At 39.9% G+C, this 19,244-nt stretch overlaps 1 protein-coding gene across 3 annotated transcripts in view; it reads right to left on the bottom strand.

Annotated features, from left to right (window-relative positions):
• dock11 (dedicator of cytokinesis 11) overlaps positions 1-19,244 on the bottom strand; it is an 82,202-nt gene that overhangs the window by 12,323 nt on the left and 50,635 nt on the right. For all 3 annotated transcript variants that reach the window (XM_014991568.2, XM_014991564.2, XM_014991566.2), the window contains 12 exons: positions 17,357-17,477; positions 17,210-17,276; positions 16,948-16,995; positions 15,547-15,692; positions 11,719-11,834; positions 11,502-11,639; positions 8,127-8,309; positions 7,833-7,946; positions 5,778-5,993; positions 4,039-4,096; positions 2,258-2,364; positions 1,946-2,068 (listed from right to left, as the gene is read on the bottom strand). In XM_014991568.2, coding sequence (XP_014847054.2) covers positions 1,946-2,068; positions 2,258-2,364; positions 4,039-4,096; positions 5,778-5,993; positions 7,833-7,946; positions 8,127-8,309; positions 11,502-11,639; positions 11,719-11,834; positions 15,547-15,692; positions 16,948-16,995; positions 17,210-17,276; positions 17,357-17,477 — 1,437 coding nt within the window. The remainder of the gene's footprint in view (positions 1-1,945; positions 2,069-2,257; positions 2,365-4,038; positions 4,097-5,777; positions 5,994-7,832; positions 7,947-8,126; positions 8,310-11,501; positions 11,640-11,718; positions 11,835-15,546; positions 15,693-16,947; positions 16,996-17,209; positions 17,277-17,356; positions 17,478-19,244) is intronic.

The following is a 19,244-nucleotide window of genomic DNA, read 5'->3' as shown; positions in this document are numbered from 1 at the left end:
ACAGATAAGATAAAACCAGGAGCCGATGAAAACAAACACAGTCACTGCCGTGTCTCCACCCACAGCATGAGGCTGTCACAGACACGGATACGGTCGACGTCCCAAAATTAAGAAAATCTACTACAGTCAGTTTCAGAAAATTGTTCAATTGAACAAGAGCAAGTTTCTATAATTCTTTGCTTACAAATGGTCATTTAAAAATGGGTCTGAAGTTCTTGTGTGTGGAGGCACTGAGATTTTTTCTCTTCAGATGGAGTTTAGCAACGGTGGCGTTAAATGATTTGGAAAAGATTTCACTCTGAGGAGCATATTTACCATGGGAAATCAATGACTTTAAAAGGAGCCAGAGAGAATTTAATGATGCCCGTATTTCAACTAACAGTGGAATTGCCGTTTTAATTCTGAGAATAATTGTTCACCGTCAAGTGAAGATTGACGGTACCAATGTTCACTTCAAACTATAACCTCTCCCTTCAGGTATGTGCGTCTTTGTGTTAGTCTATCGCATAGAAGATCAATAAAAGGCTTTAAAGCTGAGCTTGTAATGGCACAAAATGTGCAGCTACTAAATACCTTTGCAAGACTCTGTAAGTAACCCAGCAGGTTAAACTGGAAACTAAGACCCTCCACTGACTGGAAGGAGACGTATTAAAGAGAAGAGACGGTTTGTTTGGACTGTTTCAGGTTACAGACTGGCAGCTTTTAGGACAAACTTTCAACATGCCTGAGAGTCAGGAGGAGAAAAAAACAAAATATTTTGTTAACAATGACTGACATCTAGTTACTACTTCAAAATAAAAGCCTGTTGATGGAGATGTTCTACCTCCCACTGCTCTCAAAGGCCTGTTTTCTTTCCCTAGAAAGCTCAAACTAAAATAGTTTGAGCCGTTTTTAAACTTTTATGCAGCCTGTGAGGATGTTTTCCAGATGAAATGACCAGACAGTGAACAGCTTCATTACTGCTCAGCAGGAACATCCCTCAGATATTTTTTACATGCACTCATGCTACCATAAACCAGAAAGTCTGGGCCCTTTTTAACACCTTGTAGCTCTCAGGCACGGTTCAGAATTGGTGCTACCATGTGGCTTCATCTAACCAAAGAAAAAACTTTAACTGAAAATTGTTACTATAGCCGAGTTCATTTGTCGCCTAGTGATTTAGTGTTCTTGTTAACTTTGAGAGTTTAGCACGCTTAGCAATACGCTATGTTTTAGCACATGGTGAACATCAACCTGACTGAATTTAGTGCTTTAATGATTTAGCATTAGCTTCTGCTAAATGTTGGTGTAGCACTTTAGAATTAACAGAACTAATGTTACTTTATTGGTGCTTTAGGATTAGTGCAACTACCTTTACAGTTAGAAGTTCCCACCATTGCTTTATCCATTTACATATTTTGTGATTATGATTATCCACAATGTAAAGCACTGAGTGGTCAGTATGACTATTTTAGATTCAGTCCATTTACTATTTCCTGCCAAATCTACAGATATATGATTAAAACGTTACCTATTAAACCAGCATCTTTACAAGAACAATGGTGAGTTATCAAGCTAGTTTAGAAACGTCACCCTGTGTTTCACAGTGACGCCCTAGTCACAGTGATACTGGAAAGGCAAACATGGAGCATTAAAAACAGTCTGAAATATGTTTTTTAATACAGATCAGTTCAGTGAGCAGACGATGTGTAAACAAGCTCACTTCATTAATCTGTTTCATTCTCTTGACTTTCACAGCCAGTCAGTTGGGGTCTAGCGAGTCCCTTCCTTTAGGACAGAGAAAATCAGTGTTGCGTAAAAAGCCCTTATGACTCAGAACAAGTCGAGCAGGTTGAGATAAACGGCTCAGTGGGCGGAATGCTAAAAGTTTCACTGTCAAAGAAAGTGACTGGCAGGTCCGATTATGACAACAACAAACAAAACCTGAGCCGGACTGATGCGATACCTCGTATTCATGGCGTTTCTCATAGATGGGGATGATAAGCTTGGCGATGTGTGTGATGAGCTCATAACGCTCGGCTTTCCACAGGGCCTCCACACACACCTCCAGGTGCTCCACCAGGACTTCCTGAGAAACAGGACAGAGGGAAGGGTAAACTCTGAACGCTACTGTGAAGAAAAGAGTCAAAATCAATGGAGCTAAAAATGTATTTTCTTGATAAAAAGCAGAGTCTTCTTTGACATATTATCAGAATCGGGGCTTTTGAAAAGCAAACAGTCGTGTTTATTATAAGAAAATGAAATCCCAGGGCCACACCTCAGTGTAATACACATCCTGCATTCCTGTGTCCTCCTTCATGGCCGCTTCCTCCTCGATGTTAAGGGTGACCTTCTTGAACGCAGTCAGACCGCAGGGGAACAACTCTGATTGACGAGGAGCAGAAAAAAAAAGAAATAAAAATTCTGACACGATTGATCGACTCATACCAGCAGCGAAGGCACCGGCTCTGAGTAAATTCACATGAACACACTTGTCGCTTTAAGGAATTCACCTCGCACAAACACACGTAGCACAATGTGGGTCATGGCTACGCCGTGTCATGACTTGGTCCCAAATGGAAGCAGATATAACTCAAAGATGCATGTCATTCTTTGCAGATAAACAACCTGCTGTCACTGCCGACAGCCGCCTCGCATTTGCTTAGCGGATTATTTTAAGGTGAGATTTGCATGAGATAGAAGCTAGTTGTGAGATGATGGTTTTGGCCAGACACCTCCTTTGCATGCAGCGGCGCACAGGGAGGTCTTTCGATACTGGAGGACATTTTCCTGAAGTACCACAGCAGGAAAATGATCACTCAGGTCGACCAGTGATGGTTTTGCAGCCTGGTTGGCTGTCTGCAGTCCAGTCCGGGGTTGTAATAGTTTTGAGTTTTTGAACAAAATAGTTCAGTTTTACTTCATTGTGACTTTGTTTGCCTAATACAGTTAATTTTCATTAGTTCTTAGAGTGTGTTTACTAGTTTTTATTAGTTACTATGGTAACTCTGTATTTGAAGGGGTGAGCATAAGACTGACATGACTGTCAAACATAATGGAGTCTTCATGCAAATAAATAATGACACTTTTAATGCAAAGTTGACACTTTTAATGAGTTTTTATGCAAATTTTATTAAAACTTTCCATTAAAATTGTCATTAACCAAATAATGCAAAGCTTACACTTTTAATGGACTTTTAATGCAACTTTTAGTGCAACGTATCATTAAAGTGTCATTATGCCATAAAGTGAATGACGCCTTATGACAAATAGTTGTAAACATTAATGAACACGCCTTCATGTTCATGACCACTGTTACGTTATGTCACTGTAATGTCACGTTTATGACTGTGTCATAAACCCCTTCAAATAAAGTGTTACCATTATTATTAGTTAAATGTTGTTTAGTTTTAGTTTAGCTTTTATTTGTTATTTATAGTAGTTTTAGTTTTTTCATGCTAACAAAACTAAACAAACATGCTTAGATTACCTAAATGTAATCTTACCTAAGATTACACTCAGGTAACCTCAGATTACCTGAGTTAATTTTTAGGTCAACCAAAGGTACCATTTTCAAAAAATGTATTAAATTATTGTTGAACAACCAACTGACTGGTGTTTTGTCTCAACCTCTGCTGTCGCCATTTTGCAGACTCGTGTAAGCCAGGCGTGCCGTAATTTGCCGACAGCTGATGTAAAGCTCTTGTGTGGACTGGGGAGGGGGCGCAAATCAATTTCACCTCAGTTCAAAAGGCTAATAAATAGATTCATAAACATGAAAATGAAAGATATCATATCTATAATTCAGCATGTTTTAGTTTTATAAATGCATGGTATAGTTACAGTTAGTTTTAGTTTTTTCCCTATTAATTACCATTTCAATTTATTTCAGTTAATGAAAATGTTAACTTGGTTTTAGTTTTGTTGGTTTGTTAGTTTTAGTTCTCAGGAATCTTAAGCAGCCAATCGCTGTCAAACATGACGCTTTAACCCAGCAGAGTTATTATTAGTCCTCAGGTGGGGATAAAAACAACGGCTTGTTTTTGTGTTCAGACTTACTTTTTCTGTACAGATATTCAGCAACCAGCGCGGCCACATGAACGTAGCACATGGCAGCCTGCGAAGAGAGAGAGGCACAAACAAACCAACTGGATGGGTTCAGTTTGTCTCAGAGCAGAACGAGAAACAGAAACAAGCATAAAGGAACATAAAACTAGCTTACAACTGAGGCCAATACAAACTGGAATGGAATCTAACACTACGGCATACCTCATCCTGCCATCACAATGTCACAATGACAGAGATAGTTGATGCATCGTCAGCTGGAAAATCATTTTCAACACACAAACACGCAATGCGGTCAGATCTGAGTGTAAACACACAAATGTTGTTTTCAAAGTTGTTTTCGGTTTTATATATATATATATATATTATATATATATATATATATATATATATATATATATATATAATATATATATATATATATATTCTTTTCTTAACCTAAAACCAGAAGAAAGGAACTTATTTTCAAAAAGTGTTCAAATGAAAAAAACTAAACATGTAAAACAAAAAAAAATCTAAGATACAAGAACAATATAAGACCGAAAACAAATATGTTAAAATTTCTGGTTCTGCATTAAAAATGACATTTTTGAATCTTTAAATGCAGCAGTGTAATCTATCTGAACAACCACGCCTCCTCTTTGTTCCAAGATATTTTTACCTCCCTTATCACGCCATCTGTTCTGGGTGGTGGCTGACTATGTAAGCATCTGTATTTCACAATATTTATACCACAGAAAACTTATTAATTAGGAGTTCCTAAAGGGTCAAGCTGACTTAAGAAGTCAAAATATCACTTTTGACTGTGTGGTTGTTTTATATATTTACTTTTTTTTACCAGTGTAGGAAAAAATATATAATTTATAAAAAACTTTCTTTTTTGTAAATTCAGCTTGGATTTTAAATGGGACCTACAGAAGAGGATTAGGGCCACAAAAAAAAGCAGAATTCTGTCTTGGATGGACATGAAGAAAACTCCTCATTGCAACTGGTAAGCATGGTGGAGGGCCTGTGATGCTGTGGGCCCGAGGCTCTGATTGGCTGGTATTAATATCAGAGTGAGGTTAAACAATTCAAGTGTGCAGAAGGATATACTTCTCCAATGGTTCATAAAACAATTAAAATAATTTTGAGATAGCCGTAGACACATTGAGTGTTGAATGATGTTTGCAGTTGTTAATAAAACTCCTTTAAGATCCTCTTCATGCTCCACTTGTTTCATATGGTCTCTTAGATGGAAACAACATGTCCAAACAGCCAATGAAAGTCTTACTGACTGTCCGTAATGGCCATTCTTATTTTGTCCTTTTTAATTCCAACTACTCTCCCTTAATTATTGCCTTCCTTAATTACTGTCTTCAGTAGGAGTCTCAAATCAATCATCAGTTTATGGTTTTACTGTCCAACACTTCAATCAGCAGCTCGTACACATTAAAGGACAGCAGGGGGTGGATCCTGAGTGCTGTGCAGATATTTGCGCAGGGCGTGTATCTGAGAAAAGGGCTCAACCTCTTAAATATAAAACTCTCTCTCTCTCTCTCTGTTGTTGCTCAAATTGTTGTGTGACAAAGAAAGTGAAAATATTAAAAGAATTTTAGAGCACATAAAATCAATTAGCCAAGACAGCAATGACCGGTTAGAGCACATAGCCTTCGCAGGGCGTAAAAAAGACATAAACGTGTTTGCAGCGAGAGCCCAGAATGAACCTGCTGCCCGTGTTTCCTTTCAGATACCTCAGACAGGTCTCCGTTCTTCAGGTGAGCTCTGGCCATGCTGTCCAGCCAGGTCCGGCGCAGCTCCGGTGTGCTGGCGTAGGACAGCGCCAGGCTGTACTGGAGGTCCAGGAGCATCTCGGGGTCTTTCTCGTGCTCTCTCATCTGGGCCGTGGCCATCAGAACCGTCCGGATCCGCATGGTCAGACCCTTCACCTCACCGGGGAACGCTGTGGACTGCGGGGCATGCAGCAAACACACAACTTCATTAACTCATGTCAGGACATGTGTCAACAGACTAATTTAACACAGTGATAAGAAATATCAGCTGTGTTTCTACTGACCATATAATTGCTCAGTTTCTCATTTTGAAAATAAATTTGCTCAATTTCGAATAACGATGATGTGTGCTTTTGGCCGTATCGAAATTAGAACGGAAATAATTTTTTCACAAGTCACATGAGCAACAGCTGGATGTTGCCACTAACACAATTATTATTACTTATATTATTTTAACATTATATTTGGATTTTTTTCCCTTGTAATATTTCTCTTTTTCTTTTTATCAACGTATTTCATTATCGTTTTTGTACAGCACTTTGGTGCAGTTTTAAACCGGATTTTAAAGTGCTACATAAATAAATTTGACATTGGCAAACCATGAAGAAGACGAAGACAGGAAGTAGTTGGAGGATCATGTTTTTTTAATGGCTTATCGAGTGAATAAACTTATTCATGTTATTTTAAATTAATTGATTACATTGAAACACAGCAGTTGTGTTACCTGTAGGTGGAATATTGACAAAGTTTTATGCACATTTGAAATGGGTACGCAGATTTAAAACCTGCTTTAACCCAACAAGGCTCCTGATTGGCTCCAGTTGGACACCAACTGTATTGAACAGTTAGAAATTAACTTCTTTAAACTAAAATTGAGCAAACCTTAGACTAAACCAACTATGAAGCACAGAGGTGTCAGAATCACACTGAAGACACATAAACCCTTTTTCTTCTCCTCATTGTCTGAAGTCAAATTAGACCAAATTTGTAAATTCAGATTTTTTTCTAGACAATAAGAAATAAATCTGATATTTTCTCCCTTATTACTGTGGCATGTAGCAAATAAAAATATTATTGGTCATTCAACCTGACCTAAAATATAACCAGTTTGGTCTAATTTAACTTCAGACTGTGAGACAAAAACAAAAAAAGGTGTGTGTGTCTTTCTATTGGGTGTATGTAAACTTCTGGTTATAGCTGTAGAGATACTGAAAGCGTTGTACAAAGTAGGCAACATAATGAAGAAGGGAAACTACCCTCAAATCCCTCAACTTCCCCTCCAATCAGCAGCCAGACAGTTGGACATTGTTTCAGTATGTATTCAATACTATGTTGGTGAAGCGCTTTAGCATTAGTGGAACTAACGCTTCTGATTAGTGCTACAGTGTTAGCAGCACAACTAACTTTGTACTTAGCGGTGCCCACCACTAACAACAATAATTCCACACAGAAATGGTTTCCGACTACCCCTAGAGGACGCTAGTTTAATAGAGCTTAACAATTCTGCTAACAAAAGTCATAGATGCATATTTCTACCTAGATGTATGGAGTTCATGATGACTCCAAAAAATGTGTGAAGAACATTTATCCAAATGTTGATGAGGGTGTATGTATATATCTGACCTTGTGCTAATTAGGGAACAAATGAACTCAGCACTAGAACCACTGTCAGCCTATCCGGCCCACAGCATGATACATCCACCACCCTGACAACAATATGTTCAAACCCAATTCTTACATTTAAAAATAGTTACATATGTACTTCATATAAACACTCCACCCTGAAAAAGGGACCAGTTAAATCATGAAAGCTGTATTAATATCACTTCTAAGGCCCATAACTGAAACTGCTCAGGTTTAAGAGTAAACAAACCACCAACTACAAACAAACTGGTTCTACTCCGGATTTCAGTTTGATCAAATCTGAAATGAAAGAACAACCAGACTTGGACCACAAAGGTGTCTTTGAGCAGAATCCTGCTTTTATGGGACAATTTTAGGGAGCATCTCGTCTACCTTCATAGCCTTGTCGCTGTTCGCAAAGTTGTTGATGATGGAAAGCGACTCCTGGAAACGGGAACTGCCTGTCAGTGCCACGTCAGAGATCAGCTGGCTCACCGCGATGATAATCTGCGGAGGGTAAGAAAGAAAAAACAACAAAAAAACACGGGACACAAAAAAGAAGAAGAAAAAAACAGTTTAAATGCTTTAAATAGGGAAAAAGTGAAGTGAGAGTTGTGAATGTTTGTATTTAATTAATCTCTCAGAGAAGCACGTGACTGGACCCATCGGGTGGACCTGATGCCCTACCTGCAGGTGCGTGCGCAGGAAGGTCTTCCTCTTGGTGAACTCGTAGTTGTTTCTCATGAGCAGGTAGAGCAGTGCCGACGCCTCGGCCCGCAGGACGGCCAGCTTGGAGACGCAGCATTTGAGCACCTCGCAGCACAGGTCCTCACACAGCGTCACACGGCCCTTAAACAGCACAGACGGGAACTGTGGGGGCGACGGAGGGGGCAGTGTGTTAGTCAGTGGATTAAAAGCAGATCCAAGACAGCCACTGAGATTAGGACATAAAGTTAGGAACGGCACGAAGGGAAGTGAGCAGGAAACAGCAGAGGAAATTAGAAAGCATAAGTCTGAGGCACGATGCACAGGACGGTTGAAACGCTGTGGACGCGCTTCTCTGAAGGAGAAAACATCATGAGTAATGTTCTGATTCTAACTTTGCTTTGCAAACAAATAAAAAAGATGCCACTAAGAATTCCCTTGTGATTACAGAGTGTCTACAGAGTTCTCCATGTCAGACATTAAACATGCCAAAGCAGGAAACGGCATTAAAAAGAACTCATAAAAACACTGGTACAGAGCAAACAGTACAAAGGATTCACACCTTTGTCAACATTAATATGTATAATTAAATATTTTTCTAGAACTGAGGAAGACTGAAGGAGAAATCAGATTTTCCGAAGTACTATAACGCAGCTGATGTTAACTCAACGTTAAAAGTGAAGAAGCATCGACTAAAAGTGAAAAACAAGGGATAGAGATTCCTTGATAGGGTTTCTGGAATCCAGCAGAAACGACCAGATAATCTGCAGTTATGCTTCACATGGCCTAATAATTTATTTGATCCAAATCTGAAACCAAAATGCTGCTGTCTCGACAGACCAAATCGAAGTTGTAGTTTACAGTTTTGAGACGCTCCATGAAAAGGAGGAACTCTATGATTTATCTGCTGACCACTTTTCAGAGTTGCTCTAGTTAAATCCAACTGCTTTAAATCACTGGTCGGTTTATTGGGAACGGTACAAAGAGTAGTTGACGGTCAACTCTTAAAGATAACTTCTGTTTCATATTTTAGAGAGAGAATGGAAACCCTCCTGAAGTAGTCACTCCTTGTTTTTTGTGATCTCTCTGAGCAATGTGCTGCTGCTGTGCAGCTCCTGCATGTTAGCGGATTTTTCTGTGTAACGCAAAAATATCAGTGGAAAGTTCACCTGTTTGCACAGATTTTTTTATAGATCATATCTATAATATTTGAAAGAAAACACAGAACAGGAAGCTGAAACACCTAGACTCAATGCTACTTGAAACACTACTGGTTGGTGTTTGCAAAGCAGCCAATCCAGGAGAGCCATTTATTTCCCTTCGCGCTGATTGGGTGTACTCCCAAGAGTGGAAATAAGGCAGACTGTCGCTGTTAGCTTCTGCTAAGACGGTTTTCACTATGTGTATTAATGTATATTAAGCCATATTTGGTGTTTGAATTATTAAAATATGTAGTTCTGTTTTGGTACTATTTCTGGATGGCTGTGATCTCTAACCGCCACAAATACCACAGATCTCCAAGCTTTGAACATTGCCTGGCTTAAGTTTCACCAAAACTTAAGCCAGGCACAGAGAAATTTCAGCAGAAAAGCAACCAAAAGGCACAGGAAAGAAATCATTTGAATTTAAGTCATTGCTTTAGTTTTCACCAAATATCATGTTGGCATACTGATTTAGCTTTCACTAAATACTGTATTGATAAGATACTGTATTGATAAGAAGAAAAGATTTCCACTGCTGACAGTTAGCTGTAAAAGGTCCTGTATGTAAATTTGCAAATTTGAAGTTTTTGAGTAACATCCAAAATGATTTTAGTGGAACGTCACTCTGAACACACCGTCCCATCAATCAACTGTTCAGCCATCATTATAGGTATAATTATATTAGACTCCAGAATGACTGTTGATGGGGGGTGGAGGGGAAGCCTGATGATGAAAGATCAAAGGACTCAACCTTCTGTTTGATTGGTGGAGCTGCTGTTGTTGGATCTTTATCCAAACTGACATGAAGCACCAAAACAAACCGTCCTTCTTCAGCCCTCTGATCCACTGAAAGCAGTTGCTCACTTCCCAGAGTTCTGGGTAACTGGAATTCAGTTACCTGAGAAACTCAGCAACCTGAATAAGCAGCCATCTAGTTAAAAAGTGGGAATTTCAACATGACGACGGCCAGAGACATTGCCTGCAGTACGTCTTACAAACAGCTATTTAAGCTTTACTTTCCGTAAGTAAACACAACTTTTAATTTGTTCAATTTAGAGTTGCAGATGTTAACCCTAACCCTAACATTCTCACATGTGTATCCACCACAGCTTGCAACTGTAAATGTGAGGAGCAGCCATGTTGAAATGCAAAGTCGGCCTGTCGTGTTTAGTGTGATGAGAAAGAGTATTAGCCTTCACAATATTGCAAATTGCAGACGTTAACCTGGCGCAATATGCAATTAATCAATTAATCGCATGATAAATTAAAGTCAGCTTGATCATTCTGATTTCTGAATATTCAAAAAATTTTGATGACCATTCTGATCATCAATATTTTTTGAAGGCCAATTTGATAGAGACTTCATGATCCATGAAGTTGTGTGTTTTTTTAATTTTATTTCTGTTTTATTTATTGACTTTGAGTGTTTTATTTTGGATATATGATACATCTTCAGTGTTAAATGTTCTTCACAAATTTAAAATTTGTTTTCCAGAGATCGAACTTCCGTTAACAATACATTTCTTGAAAATGGTTCCACAACAATATTATTGTTTATTGCAATAACTATTGGAAGAATTTGTCGTCCAGTAAAATTTCCGTATTGTGTCATGCCGAGTTACAGATCAATTTCCCAGTTCAGAGAACAAATGGAACGCAGCATTAATCTAAGAGAACATTTGAGTTCAGCAGATCAAGCCTCACTGCAGCTGCTTAGCATAAGGATGAAACGAAGAAGCTCCTCAGTGTTTCACACTCTGTTAGAGCGACAAAGTGCAGAAACTGATATCGCAGGATGCTACTTGGAAGTCGTCTTTAGGGAAGTGGGTGCGCTCACTTCACTTGTCTGGGCTTCCCGAATTGACTTAAAAATGTAAATAAGAAATAAAAAACATTGTATACAAGAGTGGAAATCTAAGATGGCGTGTAAACTGGGATAAACATGTTGAACAAGAACAGAGAAGAGCTTCTCGTTCAGGATGTGAAAATAAATAAATAAATGTGAATCATAAAACCTCAAACACCTGCTGTGTCCAAACCGAGACAACTAGTCACCTCTCTCTCTGTGTGTGTGTGTGTGTGTGTGTGTGTGCGTGTGTGTGTGTGTGTGTGTGTGTGTGTGCGTGCGTGCGTGCGTGTGTGTGTGTGTGTGAACCTTGTTGATGAAACCTCGGAGCGCGGCGAACACGTGTCTGATAGCGGCTTCCGACTGGCCCACCTTCAGGAAGGTCAGGTAGACGTCAAACACTTTCCTCATCAGGGGGTTGTGACCGTCGCTGTCCAGCAGCTGGGTCTGCAACGAGTACGAGTCAGCCTCGTCGTCACCATGGTGTCCATCTGCAGGTGTGGCGTGTGAGGGTGTGTGTGCTGACCTTAAAACACTGGGAGAAGAGAGAGAGGACGTCCAGGACACTCAGGGACACCTCGGTGGAGATGTTGCCCTCCAGCAGAGCCTGATGGTGGATCTCTGCCTCCGACGGCCCCGCCCCTTCAAACACAGACACAGAGGAGTTGTTTATTACAAAAACATATTCAGCTGGTGTTGCAGATTCACAATGTGTCCAAAAAAAGAGAGGTTTTTCATGTTGTCTCCTCTTCTCTAATTTGATGATTGACAAGTGATGAACCAACACTGCAAAAAACCCCAATAAATCTTACCAAGTATTTTTACGATACTAATTCCTCCATATTAATGAAAAAGTACTAGTTACACTGACAGATCATTTCTCCTAAAACATGACATTTTCCCATGTTATAAGTGAAATAATCTGTCAGTGGAATATTAAGGCCTTAACACAAGCTCCTTCCCATAAGTTACTTGTAAGTTAGTTTTGTCTAAGATGTTTGCACTAGAAACTGAAATGGAAAATAGACCAAAACTTCTTATTAAGGCTTTCTGGCCATAATGAGCAGAAAGCTTGAAACACTGTACCATCTGTCAAACACGGCGGCGGCTGCATCATGCTGTAGGCATGTTCCACTTCCAGTGGCACAGAAGGCCCGAACAAAGAGGCTTTATTGGGCACGAAATGGGTGTGGACAAAATGAAAGTCGTTTAACCAAATATTTATCCACTTTTTTGCAACTGACATCATTTTTCTCTTGGTTTGCATGTTTGGACAAGAACTCGCACTGGTTTTGGATGCTGTGCAGCTGGGAGGATTTTTGCTCAGACTTTTTTTTTTTTTTTTTTAACTTTCAGACAGTTGATATGATGCATCACTGTAAGATGTTGCTTTTACAACTGGGAGCAGCTGATTAGCATCTCAAAAGATCAACTGATACCTGAACTACGACCCCAAACTGCAAAGAGAAGGAGGAAGTTGAAACCATCCATCGTGACAGACCAGACTCTTAATGTTTCAGGCGGAGATTTGAAGAGAAGAGGCAAAAGCAAATGAGGTGGATTAGTAGTGATGATGTCATCGAATATATGTTACTATGAAATATCATCTTTGCTGCCCAGATGTTGAGCTGACAGCGTTTCATGGACATCTTCAGATTTGCAACAAGACTGACTGCTACTGGAGATCCTTCCTGCACCATCGCTCATTACTCTGGAACCTCATTACTCTGGAACCTCATTACTCTGGAACCCCATTACTCTGGACCCTCATGACTCTGGACCCTCATGACTCTGGAACCTCATTACTCTGGAACCTCATTACTCTGGACCCTCATGACTCTGGACCCTCATGACTCTGGAACCTCATTACTCTGGAACCTCATGACTCTGGAACCTCATGACTCTGGAACCTCATGACTCTGGAACCTCATGACTCTGGAACCTCATTACTCTGGAACCTCATGACTCTGGAACCTCATGACTCTGGAACCTCATGACTCTGGAACCTCATGACTCTGGAACCTCATGACTCTGGAACCTCATTACTCTGGAACCTCATTACTCTGGAACCTCATGACTCTGGAACCTCATTACTCTGGAACCTCATGACTCTGGAACCTCATGACTCTGGAACCTCATGACTCTGGAACCTCATGACTCTGGAACCTCATTACTCTGGAACCTCATGACTCTGGAACCTCATTACTCTGGAACCTCATTACTCTGGAACCTCATGACTCTGGAACCTCATTACTCTGGAACCTCATTACTCTGGAACCTCATTACTCTTTGAAGATACTTGGATGAGATTTAGGACAACATTTAAATTCCATTTAGGATAACTGAGATATTATTGAATTGTGATGTTATTTATTTCTCTAACACACAATTAACAGATAATAAATGGACCTGTGACATATTTGTTTTCTTTGGTGTGGATTGTATTTCTGAGGCACGTTTTTATAAAAATGAAAATCTGTTTAAAAAGATAACACCGAACACAGAGGATTGGTTTCAGAAACGATTGAGTCCACATGAGGCCGCACATACAGAGTAGTTTTAAACATGCCAAACCAATAGAGGACAGTGTAGCACAAAGTTAACACCTATGTCAGCCAATCACACTGCTTCAAAACAATCACGACTTCTTGTTAAACATGATGCCAGGAGCTTCATTTGTGTCAACAGTTCTAGTTATATAGGTTAGACTACTTTCAGATAGTGTATTAGAATATAAAGTTAATAAAACACAAAACGATGTTGAATGGGAATCCTGTCAAAGCAAGCATGCCGATAGATCACTGCACTATTTGTCACAGACTGTAATGCACGCGACCCTAGGTCTCTGTTTTCAAACACAAAACCCAAATTTCTCAAGTCACTTTTATAACTACTAATTTTTAGTGATATTAAACTGAGTGTGGATTAAAGGCCAAACCGTATAAAAATGTATTTGTCATGTTACATAGGGTCTAGCCCTGAGGCCTACGGAGGCATCAGACATTCAGGCACGTCATCCATCACTAGTGGCAGCTTTCTTCATATCCTGAACATATGCAAAAAAAAACCAAAACAAACAAAACAACAACACATTACTCTGGAACCTATGTTGCTGATTCGAATCTTGACAAAAACAAGTTAGGCAAGAGGACGAGCGTGTGTCTACAACGGAGCCAACCTGTGTTTAAATTTACAACAACATTCAGAGCTTTACAGCCAATCCGTCTGGCATTTATCTTCTTTCATAGAGATCCTCAGCTTGCAGGTAAATGACAGAGCGGATCACGCATGGTTGCATTCGTCTGCATGTTGGTCACGTCTGCAGTCACCATCCTGAACTGGTTCCAACACCGTTGCTTTTTGGTGTACCTTTGCTTGTTTAAGGCCAGTCTGGGAGCCACTCATGCTATTTGTGTTTCTTTAGAAGGCCTCAGGGAAGAACAACACAGACTGTCAGATTAGCCACCTAATCTCATCAATTACCGCGTATCGGTGAAGCAGAAACCATGTTTTCATAGCTGCTGTCTTGCTGGTGCCAGCAGTTTGTTTGCCACAGATGTAGTCGCATCTGTTTGCTGGCAGTAAAATAAAATAAATTATATGGTTAGCATTTCTAAATTAGCATGCAGGATAAGTACTTCCACACTGTCGTTAAAACATTTTATGATTTCAAACCCAGATAATAATGATGGTGAGTTCTTTTTATTATTTGATGTATATTTATTTGCCATGTATTATTTTTTTTCTCCAACTGAAGACTGCTAGCATGCCACTGGACTGCCGTGACATGCTAACAGCTCCAAACCCGGGCAGCAGAGACGATATTCCACAGCAACATCAGTTGTTGGCAAACACTGCTGGTCCAGTTTGTTTGTTTTTGCCGATCCTCTTTTAATTCTTCCAGATGCAGCAGAGAACTGTCCAAACATGCAACGTCTCAACTAAAAAAAATATGAACTAAAACCTACAAAAAGAACAAATCAGAGCCTGATCATTTTATAAATGTGAGATTTTGAAAAAATGTCTCCAATCCATTTAAAATATGAACCCAACCATTACTACAAGGATGCATTTTTCAATTGTTCGGTTTAGGTTGGCTGTAAAATCCACTATAGATTACAGATCGCTGGCTCTACAATTTCCTCTTCATGTCCTCACAAAACCCTTTCAGAAATGAACCAAGCGCACTGAGAGAACCTGATTTGTTTCCACAGTAACATGAATACAACCCAATACTTTTGCATATCTGTTTCCACTTTACTAAACAGTGTCAGTTCCTTCCCAAGAAACGGTTGAGTGGGTAAACGTCATAGAGACGGTGTTTAGCATACTGCAAACCAGAGGAGAAGGTTACCTATGTTGAGGGTGAGGGAGGTTTCCATGGTGCTGAACTGGTGAATCTTGGTCTGCATCAGGCTAGCGCGGTTGTAGCGCATGGCCGGCATTGTCTGAGACTTCCTGTCTGAAGAGAAGAGCTTCGACACGCATACGTCCTGGCTCCTGGACCGGAAGGCAGGAAGGATTTTTTGGTTAATATGCAGATGTGATCAGAACTTTTTTTTTTTCACCAGTGGAAGGACAGATCAGAACAGAGCTGAAAAAGGGCATTTGTGTCCAGCTTTTTTTTTTTTTTAACACATTCTCTCTGGTATATGTCATACAATCACTTAATTTATTTTGTGTATTCTTAGTAACTGACCAGAGTTTTTGTGAAAATAAATAAATACAATTAATCTGTTTTCACTTGTCAAAAATGTCAAATTGTATAGATGTAACATCTAGACATTGACATCTAGAGAGACCAATGAACCAAATGTTTTTGGACTATGGGGAAGTCGGAGCATCCAAAGAGAATCCTTCCATGTGTTCCAGGCTTTTATTTTAACACTATATAAGTGAAGTTTGTCAAAATTGATTTATTTATTCTTCAAAATCATTTTGTTTCGTCAAAAATATATTTGACAATTGCACAATTAGATGCAATTTCAAATTTGAAATGTCAAATTTATTTTTGACATTTCAAAAATAAATTCTAATGAAAACATGGAAATTTTGAAAAAAAAAAAGTGCTTTAAAAAAAAAAGTTTTCCGATGAGGTGTTTCTTTTTTTTTTTTTTTTTGCAATATCAAAAATGTGTTTACTTGGCAAAACTGCAACGGAAACAGTTTTCTTTTTTTGCATCACATGAGTTGTGATCAACAACCATATTTTGCCACCTGCACAAACCACGAAGAAGAAAAAGACAGGAAGTAGTTGGAGGATGATGGCGCAGCATGTCTTTATGTTTTTTAATGACTTATTGCATTAACAAACTTATTCACGTGTGATTTTAAATGCCTTTCTTATTTAAAGGAAACACCTCAACTGAGGATTTGTGGGGCTTTTCGACAATAGCAGAATATCAACAAAATTCTTCACATTTGTAATTAAAACGTAGCTATATTCAGCTCAGCATTCAATGATCCTGAATGTCTCTGCTGTGAAGTCAACCTGCTGGATCCGAGATGAACAAAGAAGGACATATGAGTGGAGAGAAAATGTCAAATCCACACAGAAAAGATCCCAGAGGGAAAGCCAGTGTGGAAGCTCATGTTTTACCTGCCAATTAAAGTCAAACTTTTTTTTGTAAACTCAGTTAAGACGTAATCTGTTGAAAAATTGGCCTGTAGTACAAACCCTGGGATCAGATGACATGTCGACAGATGACAGCTGATATGCCCAAGCTATACTTAAGTTAAAGTGCTGCCGGCTTACCTGCCAATGCTTCTCTTTCCAATGTATCGAAACTGGATAATACAAGTCCTGGAGGGGGGGGAAAAAAACATGGAGATAACCTCTTAAATTCACTGTTATTTCATTGCATAACAGAGAACAAGTTTTTCCCTGCTGGTGGCAGGGAAAACAACGTGAACAAAGATTAGGCGTGATGGGACAGGTTCCTAGTTTCACTACAAGCTCAGCGGGTGTAAACAGGCCAACATGGAGCGAGTTGGTTCTACTTTCACGTTCTACTCACTCCAGCAAGCTGAGGAAATTCATGATGTCCTGAGGGCTGATTTTGCTCCAGTAGGCCATCAGAGTCTCTGGAAGACAGAAGACAGCGTGAGTTCATGAGGCGACACTGAGGTGTATTCTGAATGGTGTGTGTCGGTCAGTGACTGACCTTCTGATAAGGTCTTCACGATGTGCAGGAAGGAGAACAGGAGACCCTTGATCTCATAGAGCCCCAGCCTGCCGGCGGGCGGCCCTGCGCTGCTGCTCATGGTGGAGCCGCGGCGCTGCAGCTGAAAGCACACACAGGAACACACGGTCACCAGGGCAAATCAGCACCTCTCGCAGCTATGGCGTGGTCAGATGACATTCATAAAAACAGTTTTTTCTGTGTTGGAATGTAAACCACAAAGCGCGCTCGGCGCTGCTGCCTGCATTCCTCCGGCTTCAGACACACCGGAGGGACTCTGAGGTCATCACAGCAGTCGGATCACTTCTGTTGGATTCCGACTGGGCGAGCTCCGGAGCCCGTTTTTACCGGATTTCCACCAACGTACTGGCACCCTCACCAGGTCAACAAATCTGTCATCAAACGCTAACAGAAGCAAGATGAAAAAATATTCGAAAACTAGCAGCTAATGACAAAAAAACATCCACATTTTACCAGCTGCATTGAGTCAAGCTTTTTTTTGTGTGTGTGGCTGTTTTTGTTGTTGAACCTGTGTCTGTCTATAAACACACAGGAAACCAAACAAGTTCCCTGTCTGGGGCTTGTTTGGTTTAAGTCCCAGACAGGGAAAACCTTTTAGCCCTGATAAGCAACCAGGGATTTGCACTGACTATCTTTACTCAAGAGAAAAGTGTTCAGCTGAAAGCGCCATGGTTACATTCATTTCTGTTGATTTTTCTTGTTGTAACTTTGTCTACATGAATGATTTATCTAAACTGTCAAATGAAAAAAGCTCGAAGGAGCTTACTGTCACTCCTACTGGTGTAAAAGAAACATATTTAAAATAAACAACGCTTAGCCTGGTGGAGGCGCAAGTAAAGTCTGGTGGCCCGCCAGGCTGACAATACTGGATTGTGAATCAGGATGCATATCTGGTGATATGCATACATTGAATTCCCCATAGAGTACCAGCCTTCAACAATTAGAGGGTCTGCGCTCATTATGGCCCAGAGTTTGACATTGTAATGAAGAAGTAGGAAGCACACGGGATTTGTTCCTGAATTATCTCTGTCAGGTGAAAAACGGCAACATGTTTTCTCTGCCAAAGACTAGCAGCTTACTCTGCTGTTGAGTCTTTAGTGTCATTTATTGGACTGTATAAATGGAGATCAAACTACAATAGAAAACCTCAACAGCTGATCACCACCTTGGTCGCACACTGTTGTTGGACGGCTGTGACTCAAGTCTGCCGATGTGATTGTGTTGGATTATTCTGGTTCAATACCCACAAGTCCTCAATAAGTGCTGAGGACAGTAGTGTGTCCAGGCTGTTCGGTCCTTGCCTGTCCTAAAATCTGGAGGTAGACTGTGATAAACTCTTTGGACTGGACTTCAGTCCAGAAAATGAAGTAGTCACTGGCTGTCTGTCTCTCTACTTTAAAACTTCCTCCACTGATGTCAAGCTTTAAAGGAGAGCTAGCTTCAAACCATAAATCTTCACCACAGTTTGACCTTATGATTAAAGGTGCACTGATAAATTGGCTGGCCAATTAATCTAACCCCATTTTCTTAATTTTGGGAGATCTGTGATCGGCCGATAAGTCCAAGTAAAATTGATCTAATCTACCTACATAAAGGTCTGGAAATCATCCAATGTCCCCATTTGCTCTGCTGTGACAGAGCAAATGTCACAGCAGACCTGTCCAGTGGTTAATAATAGTCACCATATTAAACTTAAAAGTAACCACAAAGATTTTGGAAACTGTAATTTGGGGGAAAAATAAAAAATAAAAAAAAGAGAGAAAAAATTCTTACTTTTTAAAACTTTGTTTGTAAAAAATGAATCCCATGTGCAAACACATCCGTACTCCTTAACAACCAGTGCGAAACA

The sequence above is a fragment of the Poecilia mexicana genome, unplaced genomic scaffold (genome assembly GCF_051168715.1).
Source record: "Poecilia mexicana isolate PSO_F unplaced genomic scaffold, ASM5116871v1 scaffold_18, whole genome shotgun sequence".
Classification (NCBI taxonomy): Eukaryota; Metazoa; Chordata; class Actinopteri; order Cyprinodontiformes; family Poeciliidae; genus Poecilia; species Poecilia mexicana.
The sequence above is the reverse complement of the archived record's forward strand: the minus strand, read 5'-3'. Positions and strand labels throughout refer to the sequence as shown.